The sequence below is a fragment of the Musa acuminata genome, chromosome BXJ3-5, assembly GCF_036884655.1.
Source record: "Musa acuminata AAA Group cultivar baxijiao chromosome BXJ3-5, Cavendish_Baxijiao_AAA, whole genome shotgun sequence".
Classification (NCBI taxonomy): Eukaryota; Viridiplantae; Streptophyta; class Magnoliopsida; order Zingiberales; family Musaceae; genus Musa; species Musa acuminata.
In genome coordinates, this window is record NC_088353.1 from 6,146,629 (window position 1) to 6,159,218 (window position 12,590).

Sequence of the window (12,590 nt, forward strand, 5' to 3'; positions counted from 1 at the left end):
ATGATGAAGTCTTATCCTTTGCATGATTAGGAGATTAGGAATTGTTAGTTTGTCGAGTCGAAGTGAGATATTACAGGTCATAGAGCGGTGAATAAAATATTAATTTTGACATCTGCTAATTATATATTATTCTTTTATATTAAAATTTTTATAATTATAAAAATAACATATGTAGAAATGAGATGAAAATGATGAGTAAAAATATAATTTTAATGTTTCAATTATGTTTTTTATGATAGCAAGACGATGACGCCATGGGTTGTTGATGTGGTTGTGGTCGGTAAGAATGTTAAGAATTTTTACGGTTTATTGTCGAGGAAGGAGGATGATGAGGAGAGAGAGTCGCATTGAGGGGTGAGACAAAAGGAGAGGATAAAGAGGACAATGCAGATGCCGACACTTTGCATCGGCATTGGCATCACTTGGCAATTGCGTCAGCCCTGACGCATATGCAAAGTGGCGAAATGGCTACTCAATATTTACATTGGCATCGACACAGATGTAGATATAGAGCATCGCTCGACATCTATATCAGCGTTGACGTAAATGCAAATGTAGAGTATCGTTTGACATCTCCATCGGTGTCGACACAAAGAGTTGCGAGGAAGGGCGACATCGCTCTGCATCTGCATTAGCACCTATGTAGATACTGAGTGATCCTTTTGTTGCTCTATATTTGTGTTGATGCTGAGTGATGACGACATAATTGTTGAGTGACGTTGACGTAGATGTAGAGTGTCGGTATCTGTGTCGTCTTCTTCCTCCTCTCCTTTTATCTTACCTCTTATCGCCACTCTCCCTCCTCCCCTCGTAAGAAGTTGTAAAAGTCCTTAACATTCTTGTGGACTATTGCATTGTTTTCATCAATCACAACAATAACAATTATCTGTAGCCCCCAATGGTTTTATGATCGAAAATATAATTAAGATATTAAAATTTACGATAAGACTTGTAGCACTTACAATAGCGAGAAAGAGAGAGAGAGAGAGAGAGAGAGAGAGAGAGATTGCAGACGGACGGAGGAGACGACCATTCCTTCTACTCGGTTGATAACCTATTAACTATACAACAGCTACGAACTCGCCCATGGTATTTTAGTACTAGTAAGCAACCCATTCCCTGGTGCTTATTGTGTTGTGACGCTGCCATTGTCATGCGATATGCCCCCAAGACCATGTAGATAGATTGCAAATGAGGTCGAGATGAAAGACTTCGTAGAAGCTGAAAGCGAAACCATGAAGCTTTTATCTTTGGACTGTGAATTCCTCGAACCATACAATCAAGAAAGGCTTCGACTCCTCCATCATCATTTCATCCAACAATAACATGACTTCACAGGATGACGCAGGCGTTGGGGTTCTCCTCGACGCTCTGCACGCAGTATCGGGTGGTCATGCAAGGGTTGTACGCCTTGTAGGCGTCGACGAGCTCCTTGATCATCTTGTCACACTCTTTCTTCTTGTCCCCCTCGTCCTTCTTGGCCTCTTCCTTCTTCGGCTCCTCCTTCTTCGGCTCTTCCTTGGGCCCGACCGAGACGATCGCGGTGGGCCAGCATTTCCTCAGTTTCTCTACGACGTTGATGGGATCGACGGCGCCGATCACCGTCATCTTCCTCTCCTTCATGTCCATCGCGATGGAGTCGATCCCTGAAAGAAAGAGTCACGCCTCCCTGATAAGCTCAGCAGCCGTTCGACAGAAACCAAGCGAAAGGAGGAGGAAGAGGAGGCGATACCTTGCAGCGCCGAGACGGCATTCATGGCCTTCTGCTTCTCCTTGTCGTCCTGTACGTCCACCTTCACCACAATTTTCTGAGACCCAAACACACAAACTATGAATTCCTTAGTCAAAGCAGAGCAAAAGCGACAAATCTTTGAGGAGATCCCATGAGAACTTGCAGAACAAGAATGCGTGTCAGCGTGAGAGGATAAAGCGAGATGCTTTTTGTGCACAGCTCCCCTCCCATAGCTTTGGTCACAGGAACATAACTGAGCTGAGGAGGAAGGGGAGGGATCGAGAAGGCTTTAAGGAAAAGAACAAGTCCCACCTTCATCTCTTCAACAAAACAGCACAGGAAAAGATCACCAGCTAGAGAAGGAAACCAGCGGTGGGAGGTGGACAGGCTTCCTCCTGTGCCTTTAATAAGAGTTAGAGAGAGAGAGACTCTAACTGAGGTGATCTGAGTTGCTTTGGATTCTTCCTGTCATGCTGATTGCTGCTGCTGGTGGCTACCTACAAAAAGATTCTTATTCTAAAAGCCAACAATAATAATAATAATAATTATTATTATTATTATTATTTGAAGAAATCAACCAATTTAGTTGATAAAGATATTTACCCTTAATAGGAGATAAAATCTCATCTTCACCACTTAATCTTTATAAATATGTATATATATACATATATATATTTATATTTATATACATACACACACACACACACACACACACACACACACACACACACATATATATATATATATATATATATATACAACTAAATTATCAATGATCATCATTAGTGATACCTCAGTATTGGAGGTATAGCCCATTGAAATAAAGGCCCAAATGAAGCCCACGTCCCAATTAGCAGAAAAGAATGACAAGCATAGCAGATTGGAAACAAGTGTCAGAGAAATATTGGAGTCTTCCACCATCAACCTAACTCTAAATGTCCCCTTATTATTCTTATTGATTTCAGAATCATGAAAGGTATCGAATCGAACTGCAACACCAAAGCAATCGCCATCGACTCCAAGCCAGCCTGTGTACATTTCAGCCTCTAAGATTCACAACGTATTGAACTGATGACGTCGGAGATCAATACAATACAAGTTGGTGAGCATTTGACTTAGGCGAAGCATAGCGTATTAAATGCTTCATCCGAACCACCACGGTCTCAACCAACACAGCAATTATCTGACGAGCTAAACTATTTAAGTGATCTTGTTGTGCTATCAATGTCAGATCCGAATAGGTCAAACACCATGTTTAGCATGATTTCATATCGGGTTATCGGGCTAAGTATTCAGCATGGATCCGATTCCATCAACAACACGATCATTGTTCGTAAAATTCAAGCAAAGCTTTATCGCGCCTTGCAAAATTGCATTATTTATGCCAAACAATTAGTAGCATTTTGATCTAGTTGTGCTAAATGATATGAATGCAGTTGAGACTATTGCAAACAAATGATTTCAGGTGGAAGGAGATGTTCTCATGATTTCTATGGATTACTCTAAGGCAAGCAGAGGTGCAATTACGTAAGCATATGGCTCAAACCAGAAGATTGTGTTGTTAAGACGACAAGAAATGAGAGTCCAACTTGCATCAACAAATGATCAATAAAGGGTTAGAAACATAAATACGGCATCTGTAAATTAAACAAAGTCTTAGCATCTGTAAATCCTACATTTGTGAATATAATACAGTTGAAATTCTAGATAATAAGAGCACAAGCGATTAAAGACACCCTCAATATTTTGAATTATATGGGAGCCCTGAATGTGTCATGTAGATATTGTTACCATGGAAGATGAGAAGTTAAAGATATGAAGAAGTGATTTAGAGGTGAATTATACATTTAAAGATTTAGTTCCTGTGACTTCTACTAAAGAGAGAAATTATCTTATCGGACATCCGAAAAGAATGACTTTGCCAATGAGAAAAAGGTGAGGCACATAAGCAGAGCCTTCATGTAGTTGAACTTCTTCAAAGGAAATTTGAAGCTGAGAAGGATAATGGTGGGTCAGAGAGGCATTTAACTAAGAAATGCATAACTCATGATAAATCTATTATTATAAAATTTATCAATATACTATCTGTTATGCGGAAAAACTTTCATGTCAGAATATAAAATCAAACAACAATGGATCTAAACAATATTACGATGCATATATTTTCATAGCTGTTTAGAAACATAAACTTTATTTGATCTACAAGCATATCATTGTCGGATCTGAGATGTCAATCTGCAAGGAGAACTAGACTCACATTCTCCTCTCTTTCTCTATTATGTTGTTTCTAGGAGGTTATGTCTATTTATAGACGAGAGTAGATGATCTAGGATAAGTAATTATGAGAATTTCTCTATGGACTTTTTCTAATGAATCTTATTTTAATTGGACTTTCTTTCTATTAGTCAATAATCATAATCATAATCAGAATCCAATCATATTCATAATATATCTTACTTAATTAGATAGGATCATATAATCTAACAAAATCTTCTTAAAAAGATAACAAAATCTTAGGTGTCAAAAACTGATTCAGAAAATCATCGAATCCATAGCGTAATGATAGAAGCATTGCATTTGTCTATATTGCAAACCGGATTAAACTCAGAACCTGAAAGTAAAGAATCTAATGAGCATACCTTTATTGTCGGTGCGGCAATCAAAGAAACTGCAGCTTGGTGAAGAAAGAGTCAGTAGCTGAGAACATATAGTCGTTTACTTCATGTGTCTTTTTCCTGAAGAAATCTGATCTTAGTATGTTTTAGCTAATAAGCAAGTAAAATTTCTTCAAATCTTGCATATTCCAAACACTTTTTTGGTCAAGAAACCATCGACATTTCGACAAACATGAGCTAACAAAATTCTTGATCCGCAACAAAATGGACATAAGAAGTCTTGAATCTTAAGAGTTCATGTTGATGTGCATCAATAAGGCAGTGCAATAAATTAAAAAAATACCTACACTAATAATTATTGATGACCATATTAAGCGTGTCAACCATAGACATCACTTCTTATGTTAAGGAAACCAAACTTATCAGACTATCTACCTTTTAATACAAGGGCACAAATCTTCCAACAAACAAGATTAAGTTATAGGACAGAGTAGCCCATAAGACCCATATATGAAATAGTTTAGCCCATAAGTTTGGATGCCTGCTAAACAAGAGATGAACAATCAACAAGCAGCATACTGAATACAGAGGAGAAGAGGAAAGCTGCTGCAAAGCCAATGACTAAACTATTTCCTCTGTTTCAGTTGATTGCATCAGATAACATGCCTACAAAGAGAAACATAGATGTTGATGGGTACTAAACAACATATCTTGCTTGCTTAAAACTAGGATAAGAAGTAATAAAAGCAAAGTTCCAGCATGGTATTGCACAGAACAGCCCTGCATCAAAAAGGAAGATGATGGCCACCAGAAAATAGTGGCCACTGGGGAACTATGATCACATTTAGTTTCATCTTTTCTTAAATATATTATGACAACCAAATTTGAGATACAAAGGGCATTTATAACGCAAGGTTGATCCACCCAAGCATGAAACTCTATCACAATGACTAATTCCACTGCAACATTAAGAAACGATACTAGCAGCATTAAGTGAATAGGAAGCATTAGAGAACAAGTGCCAAGAAAATGTCATCCGTTAGTGTGAATGCCAAGAAGAGGAGCTGCATCTTTTGTGAATTTACCCCCTTGTAAGGCCACTGAAGAAGATGTTCATAGAACTTGCCATGACAGTGGTGGCTGAGCATTCTTCAGGAGGATTTGAAGACAAGAAAGATCATACGATCCAAGAGTAGACTAACAGATGATATAGCAATTGAAAAGATTAAGAAGACGTAGAACCAAGAACTAAACCCAAGATCAGAAGAGAGATAGAGAGAGAGAGAGAGAGAGAGAGAGAGAGAGAGAGAGAGAGAAGTCAAAGAACAAGGTTTACAACGGCCATGAGGGAAGCTCCGGAGAGTCCTCTAAGAATGGACCCTTAGTTCCCCCGTCTCGCATCTGAAGCAGAAAGGAAGGTGAGAGCAAACACAAAGAAGAAATCTTTTCCATCATTTAACCGCAGGGGGCGAGATCGCCGAGAAGCTGCCCGCTGCAGCATCGACGGAGTGAGGCAAGGAAGAAACGTGGAGGGAAAAGGCGAAGAGCAGAGGGAGGCGATCGCCGGAGAGATGGGCAGCTTCCGACGAAATCGACGCCAATGGGCGGCTTGATTTGCCTCGCTGACAGAGAGAGGAAAGAGTGATGGGTGAGGAAGGGTTGGATTGGAGTTGAATGGAGTTCGCATCACGAATCTACTGCGGCCATCAGCCCTCCACACTTCGAAATTTTCCTGTTCTTGATATTATCAGTTCAGTCCCTTTAATCTTAATGTTTGTTTAATAAGGCTCAATCGTTAGAGGGAGGGAGAGAGCTTTGAATTCGAAGGTACTCCGTCGATACCTTAAGGGTTAAAATGCAAATGTAGCTACTTGAAGCTTCGAATATTGAGCCTTAATTTTCAGAAAACACCTTAACATTTTCTTTTATTTACATGGAAGACGGGACGGGGGACATTGGGGAAAGATCTGACGGAGCGGTATTAAGAAGCGGAGCCGAGATAGGGGCAGCGAAAAGGACGCAGAGAGAGAGAGAGAGAGAGAGAGAGAGAGAGCGAGAGAGATGCATCACGGAAGCGCAGGGCGATCGCCGTCGGAACGGAATCGGATGGCGGCGGAGCTTCCCTTAGTGGTGGGCCTCAACTGCCTCAAGGACGCGTCGTTCGAGGAGGAGGCCCTCGCCGGCACAGCAAGGGTGGAGCACGTCGGCCTCTCCGCCCTCGCCGATGGCCGGATCGAGTCCGCCGCCGCCGTCGTCCTCCACTCCCTTTCGCTCGTCCCCGGACCCGCCCAGCGCCGCCTCCGTCCGTGGCAGCTCGTCCTCTGCCTTGGCTCCGCCGACCGCGCCGTCGACTCCGCCCTCGCCGCCGACCTTGGCCTCCGCCTCGTCCACGTTGACGCCAGCCGGGCCGAAGAGGTCGCTGACACCGTCATGGCCCTCTTCCTCAGCCTCCTCCGCCGGACCCACCTCCTGTCCCGCGATTCCTCCTCTTCGGCTTCCGCCGGGTGGCTCGGATCGATCCAGCCGCTGTGCCGGGGCATGCGAAGGTGCCGTGGCCTCGTTCTCGGGATCATCGGGAGGTCGGCCTCGGCCCGTTGCCTGGCAACCAGGAGCCTCGCATTCAAGATGAGCGTGCTCTACTTCGATCTCCATCACGAGGTATTAGGGTCTCTGCCTTATATTTTCCATCAGCTGACGTTTTGTTTCCCAATGTGCCTTTTTCCTGTCGAGTTGTTACCTTTGACATTTTTCTTTGCTCAAGATTTAAGCTTTCTTTGTGCAATAGATAGAATTTGTACTCGTTTTGCAAAATTAGAGCTTATCACAGCAAGACGTAGGGGGTATAGTTAAGCGAGTTTGTTCATCATGAGTTGATAGGATTTTTCACCAATCTGAGTTGGTCTGATATTTAATTTTTGCCGGTGTTGCTGTTCAGCTTAAGAGTTCAGTTATTCATCCATATTTCAGGTTTACAGCCTCTCTTCTTTTGTTGGGGTTATGGTTTAGTAGAAAATTTGGTTCATCTGGTCTGCACCTTCTAGGAGAAACTAAAGGATAAAAAGCATCTGAAAGTTTAGATTATGAAACACATAATAAACAACATGATAAAGGTGCAGGGCCATCTAATTAATCCAGGGACATGATTTCTTGGTTCACTGTCTATTGATAGCCATGATTGTGCCTCATTTTAAGTTTATAGTGATCATTTCTTCTATGAACTTAATTACACTTTTACAAGCTTTAACTCTTCTTATACTTTATATTGTTACAATTTCCAAAGGGCATCTAATTATCCTGGGACAACATATTCCCTGCATTCTGTAGTAAATTAGCTGGAGATATGTCAAATCTCTTATTCAGAGTTCAAGACTAACTTGAACCTCACTGACTACTTCATGCTGCAATTTCATTTCATGTATGTATCTCTGAGGAGGACATTTAGGGGCATGAAATTTAGATTTATATCGTTTGTGGAAGTGAAGTACAAATTCATGTATCATGAACCACCGAGTATAACAGAAAAACCGAGAAAGTTTGTGAGCTTTGATGATACTTTTTGACAACCGCATATGACATTGAGCTTGTGTGGCAGAAACTTTTCTTCTTCTGAAAAGTGTTGTAATGCAAGTCCTTGTTAGTTTTCTTCTATCAAGCTGCTGAGAACTGCTGGAATGTTCTGTATATGAATGTAGTTCATTAGTATTGAGCTTCATTTATTTGAAATCTCAAGTTGATTTGTGACTGTTGTATTTGAACAAATGATTTAAGGGGAAAGAAAAATCAGGACGACCTGTTATTCCATTTCCTCCTGCTGCTCGACGAATGGACACCCTCAATGATTTACTGGCATTAAGCGATCTAGTTTCGCTTCACTGTTCACTGTCAGATGCTACCTTGCATATTCTTAATTCAGAACGGTTGCAACATATAAAGCCAGGTAACGTGTTATCTTTTCTTTTTGGTTATTGACTTTTCAGGGCATTAGTGTATTTCTTCCTTTCTGGTGTGATCTGAAAATTTTGTTTCCTTTTGAAAAATATTTTCTAAATTTTTATTCCTAATAATTGAGTCTTTTTTGTTGTTGTTGTTTGCATTTGGAGTTATTAGTGTACCTCTTCCTTTGCAGTTGATCTGAATAAAATTGTTTCCTACTGACAGATTTTTTCTAAAATTTTATTAATAATTTAATTCTTTATCCACAGGGGCATTTATAGTGAATACAGGTAGCACTCAATTAATAGATGATTGTGCACTGAAGCAGCTCTTGATCGATGGTACTATAGCTGGTTGTGCATTGGATGGTGCTGAGGGGCCCCAATGGATGGAAGCATGGGTATGAGCATTAGACTTAGGGTATGAGTTGTTTCTTATGTACATGATCTATTTAGGTCTGATGATCCCTATCAGTAAAAAAACACTTAAAGCATCTTCTGATAATGAGCATTGATGTCTAAGTTATGCCAGAAATTTGTTTCTTTCATTCTTTTGGGTGCTTACCTGATGCTTTTTGCATGGTGTTTCCTTTTGACTATGACATATGTAGCAACAGAAACAGAACCTTTGGGCAAAACTGATCTAGCGAGGTTCATTACTTATTTCTTAACATGCTGATAAGCTATCTGAGTAGAAATCCAGGTTTTGGTCCAGGAATGTTTCAAACAGGTTAGAGTTGGTCAATTTATTCAAAAATTACATTAAGTTGGTTGTTCTTATTTTTGGTGGAATTTTTGTTATTAGAAACAAAGAAAAAAATAGCAAAGTCTTGTTTGATTCACAAGGCCCATGTGAACTGAGAGGTGACAGGATCCACAGTTTCCAATACAAATTGTTGAACATATTGCTGTATCCAGTGTGGCCAGTGTGTATGGTGGTTACCTTTTTACTAGTTTTTCATGGGTATGCAGAAAGAATTTAGTTCTAAAACAGCTTCTTGAATATTTACTGAGATAGTTAATGTGCAGTATTGCACTCTTATCTAAATATTGATGGAAAATTAATTCGGTGAATTAGCATCTGATTGCTAGATATATGAACAATACTTCTATTATATCTGTTATGGTAAATAACTTTTTTAGCCGTGGCCTCGGGGGCCGACGTGGCTTGGTTCGGGTCCGAATGCGTGGGGATCCGGCGCAGCGTTCCTCGGGGCCGCCGGGGTGGCCTGGATGTCCCGTCAGGGGGAGAGCTTCGCTGCAACGTCGGGGAAGAGGCAACCTCGCCTTCGTTCCTGCACACAGGTCGGGTCGGAGGCTCGGCCCGACCCCTCCGACGATCAAGTCAGATCATGTGGAAGGGAGCTTTTCTAGTGAAGAAGTGTCCCCCCTGTTCGTTTAGAACTCCGGGGTATTTATAGATGAGTTTGATGTTACCTGATGTGCCCGCTTGCAGGGGCAGGACAATATCTCGTGTGGCGTCTGATATTGCCACTGGGGTTGCGTGGAGAACCGGGCTGCCGCAGGGTATGGGCGAGCCTCGGTCGACGTGCTCCCGTGCCTCGGCCGAGCGCACGGGGTCAAATGCTGAGGTTGTTGGCTGAGAGCTGGTGACGTTGGCGCACATCAAGTCGGTATTAATGCTTGCTTCCTCGGGCAGTGCGTCCACCTGGCGTGGCTGACGTCGTGGCGCGTCACGTCGCCATTTTTGCCCTTATCAATATCCATAAATGTTTATGAGTAATGCTATGAAGAAATACATAAAATTTGATGATGGTAATAACAAGCTGAGTAGTTCGTCTTCTTTATGTGCACTTATTGCTGCATGTAAATAAGCATTTGTCACCCAAAGCTTCTTTGCAGTCTTTTGTTATTATTTTATACTGAATTATAATTTCTGTTGAATTAGCCCCTTTTTTTTCAAGGCTTGAGCAGTTTGCTTTGCTTCTGCTGTGTACCTCTTTTCCCTGTTTGCATGCTTCAATTTCATTTCAAATTTCAACAGATTGATTTTCATTTTTCAGTTGTCTGATGTTTTTATTTTAATCTGATTTCAGGTTAGGGAGATGCCAAATGTGTTAATTCTTCCTCGCAGTGCAGATTATAGTGAAGAAGTGTGGATGGAAATAAGAGAAAAAGCAATCACAATACTACAGTCTTTTTTCCTTGATGGAATTGTACCAGATTATGCTGTTTCTGATGAGGATGAAACAATAAATGAAAGTGCATATGAAGATGAGCAGGCGAAAAAGCAAGAAAAGGAGCCTCAGCAGGTTCAGGATGTCGACCAGCTGACAGGTGAAAGCCACTTAACTTCGGGATACATGAATCAAAAGGTTAGTCATCACTTGAAAGAATCTCAAGTTTCAGGTGAATCCAAAAATACTGGCTCTAGAACTGAAGGAAGGCACAGTGGATCAGGCAAAAAGGGTAAGAAGAGACCTGCTCGCCGTAGATCTCAGCAGAATTCAGATGATTCTTCAGCTGCAGATAGTGCTAGTGGTTATACCTCAGGTCAAGATGATGATACTGCAATAAGTGGAAGAGACAAAATATCAAGTTCCAATTCCAGGTTTGCTTCTTCTGAGGATCCTAGAAACAAACAAATGTGCATCTTCGAACAAATATCGGACTTGTCGTCAGGGAAGCAGGTGGCAGTAAGCACAGATGATGGTGAACTGCTGAAAGACGGTTTCGTTGTAGCCCTGCGGGCAATAGATCGTCCAGGATATCATGTGTCTAGGCAAAGAATTCCTGGAGGTGGTTGGTTCCTTGATACAGTGTCAAACATATCAAAAAGGGATCCTGCTGCACAATTCCTTGTTTCTTTTAAAAGCAAGGTACTGATGTGTAACGTCTCCTGCAATTATTTTAATACATTTCTTTCTCCACTTTCTCCTTGCTGAATGAAGTATGACTTCATCTCTCTTACTGGCTGTTTTTTTCTCTAGGACATACTTGGACTGCAGTCTTTTGCTGCTGGTGGAAAACTCTTACAGGTTAGAATGCCTGTTGCTTCAGCGAATTACATCATTGTTTGTTGTCAGAAGTCTAAAAGGGATGGCCAGTTTCTGCAGTCACTAAAGACATGTAGTTTATGCTCAATAAAATAATCAACTCTCAAGAGAAAGTTGATGTTTATATTGCTTTCTTTCACTTCCTTCATACAATGTACTTTGCTCTTACATCTGCAATGCTACTTGGCAATTAGGATTTACTTTTAGTTCCCAGCACAAAATGAGTTTCACTCTTGATATCAGATCCCTGCCGGAATAAATCTTCCTTTTCTTAGGGTCAGAATATATTGTATTATTCAGGTCACGTCCCATTTCCAAATTGTTCGAGTAACACATGATGTCTCAAGAATTATTTAGCATCTTATGTCATTTTATTAATTTGATTTTTGTTTGAAGCCACATAAAAATGTGATAGCAAATAACTGCATGCTTTTTAGTGGTTTGGACCAGAACTAGTCCAATCAGTTTAGGATGGTATATATTTTTACTTGATGTTGAACAGAAACAGGTTGTCTTGTGGGAATTCTATCTTCTACTGTATCAAAATTTTATAAACTGTTGGTCAGTATGAATTTTTGAATTTTTCATAGGTGATGCTGATTGAGCCGAGTCTTTATGTTAGTGTGCTTTCTATTAATCTATTATTTCTAGTTTTGGTTGGTGATTCATTATAATATGAAAATCAACTCTCTAAAGCCCCTATAAGATAAAGCTATGATTTCAGCCAGAAGAATGTATAGTCATGCTTATTGGTATTCTAACTCGTTTGCATTTTCTGTGGTACCAGATCAATAGAAAAATGGAGTTTGTGTTTGCAAATCATAGTTTTGATGTGTGTGGCAGTTGGACACTGCAAGGATCTGTCTTGGAACAATGTAAATTAATTAACTGCAAAAATCCGTTGGTATGTACATAATGCTGAATATTTTACTTGTGCGAATTTTTGTTCTTGTATTTGATATTTCCTTAATTACACTTCTTTCACTGGTATGACATGTAGGCTGTCTTGGAGGTAAGCATAGAAATCCTTGCAGCTGTGGCTGAAGATGGCATTAGTCGATGGCTCGATTAAAGTTGTTTGTGGGAAAGATGATTGTAATGAAGCACATCGACCTCATCTTTGGTTTGTTTTTCTTTTACCGACCTTGTAATGCATCCAATTTTGATTACTGTTGTGCAATGTACTTGACATGCACCAGTTTTTACTGAATGAAGTTGTTCTTGTTGAATCTATCTCTAATCTTCTTACTGCCTAGAGTTTGCAGCTCTGCATTTACTGTAGGTAGGGAAGATT

At 40.5% G+C, this 12,590-nt stretch overlaps 2 protein-coding genes across 3 annotated transcripts; one reads left to right on the top strand and one right to left on the bottom strand.

The window, feature by feature from the left end:
* Window positions 1-1,222: 1,222 nt before the first annotated feature.
* On the bottom strand, window positions 1,223-6,094 carry LOC135586832 (heavy metal-associated isoprenylated plant protein 39-like). Its single transcript, XM_065151071.1, has 5 exons — window positions 5,433-6,094; window positions 4,372-4,467; window positions 2,045-2,229; window positions 1,733-1,808; window positions 1,223-1,646 (listed from the first exon to the last, which is right to left on the bottom strand). Exons 3-5 carry the CDS (start codon window positions 2,048-2,050, stop codon window positions 1,333-1,335), a joined length of 396 nt encoding a protein of 131 aa, XP_065007143.1. The 5' UTR covers window positions 2,051-2,229; window positions 4,372-4,467; window positions 5,433-6,094; the 3' UTR covers window positions 1,223-1,332.
* Window positions 6,095-6,311: 217 nt separating this feature from the next.
* Window positions 6,312-12,529, top strand: LOC135638107 (C-terminal binding protein AN-like). Of its 2 annotated transcripts, XM_065151066.1 has the most exons (8): window positions 6,312-7,005; window positions 8,116-8,284; window positions 8,550-8,680; window positions 10,337-10,577; window positions 10,650-11,119; window positions 11,231-11,278; window positions 12,084-12,200; window positions 12,297-12,529. In XM_065151066.1, exons 1-8 carry the CDS (start codon window positions 6,409-6,411, stop codon window positions 12,366-12,368), a joined length of 1,845 nt encoding a protein of 614 aa, XP_065007138.1. In that variant the 5' UTR covers window positions 6,312-6,408; the 3' UTR covers window positions 12,369-12,529. The 2 variants fall into 2 exon arrangements, with proteins under 2 accessions (XP_065007138.1, XP_065007137.1); XM_065151065.1 differs by having other exon boundaries at window positions 6,313-7,005; window positions 10,337-11,119.
* The last annotated feature ends 61 nt before the right edge of the window (window positions 12,530-12,590 follow it).

Excerpts from the sequence above, each read along its gene's own strand:
- LOC135586832 (XM_065151071.1), bottom strand. Across the intron at positions 1,647-1,732 it reads TGCCGTCTCGGCGCTGCAAG|GGATCGACTCCATCGCGATG; the intron begins GTATCGCCTCCT and ends TCTTTCTTTCAG.
- LOC135638107 (XM_065151065.1), top strand. The coding sequence starts at position 6,409 with ATGCATCACGGAAGCGCAGGGCGATCGCCGTCGGAACGGAATCGGATG. Across the intron at positions 11,120-11,230 it reads TTGTTTCTTTTAAAAGCAAG|GACATACTTGGACTGCAGTC; the intron begins GTACTGATGTGT and ends TTTTTTCTCTAG. Across the intron at positions 11,279-12,083 it reads CTGGTGGAAAACTCTTACAG|ATCAATAGAAAAATGGAGTT; the intron begins GTTAGAATGCCT and ends CTGTGGTACCAG.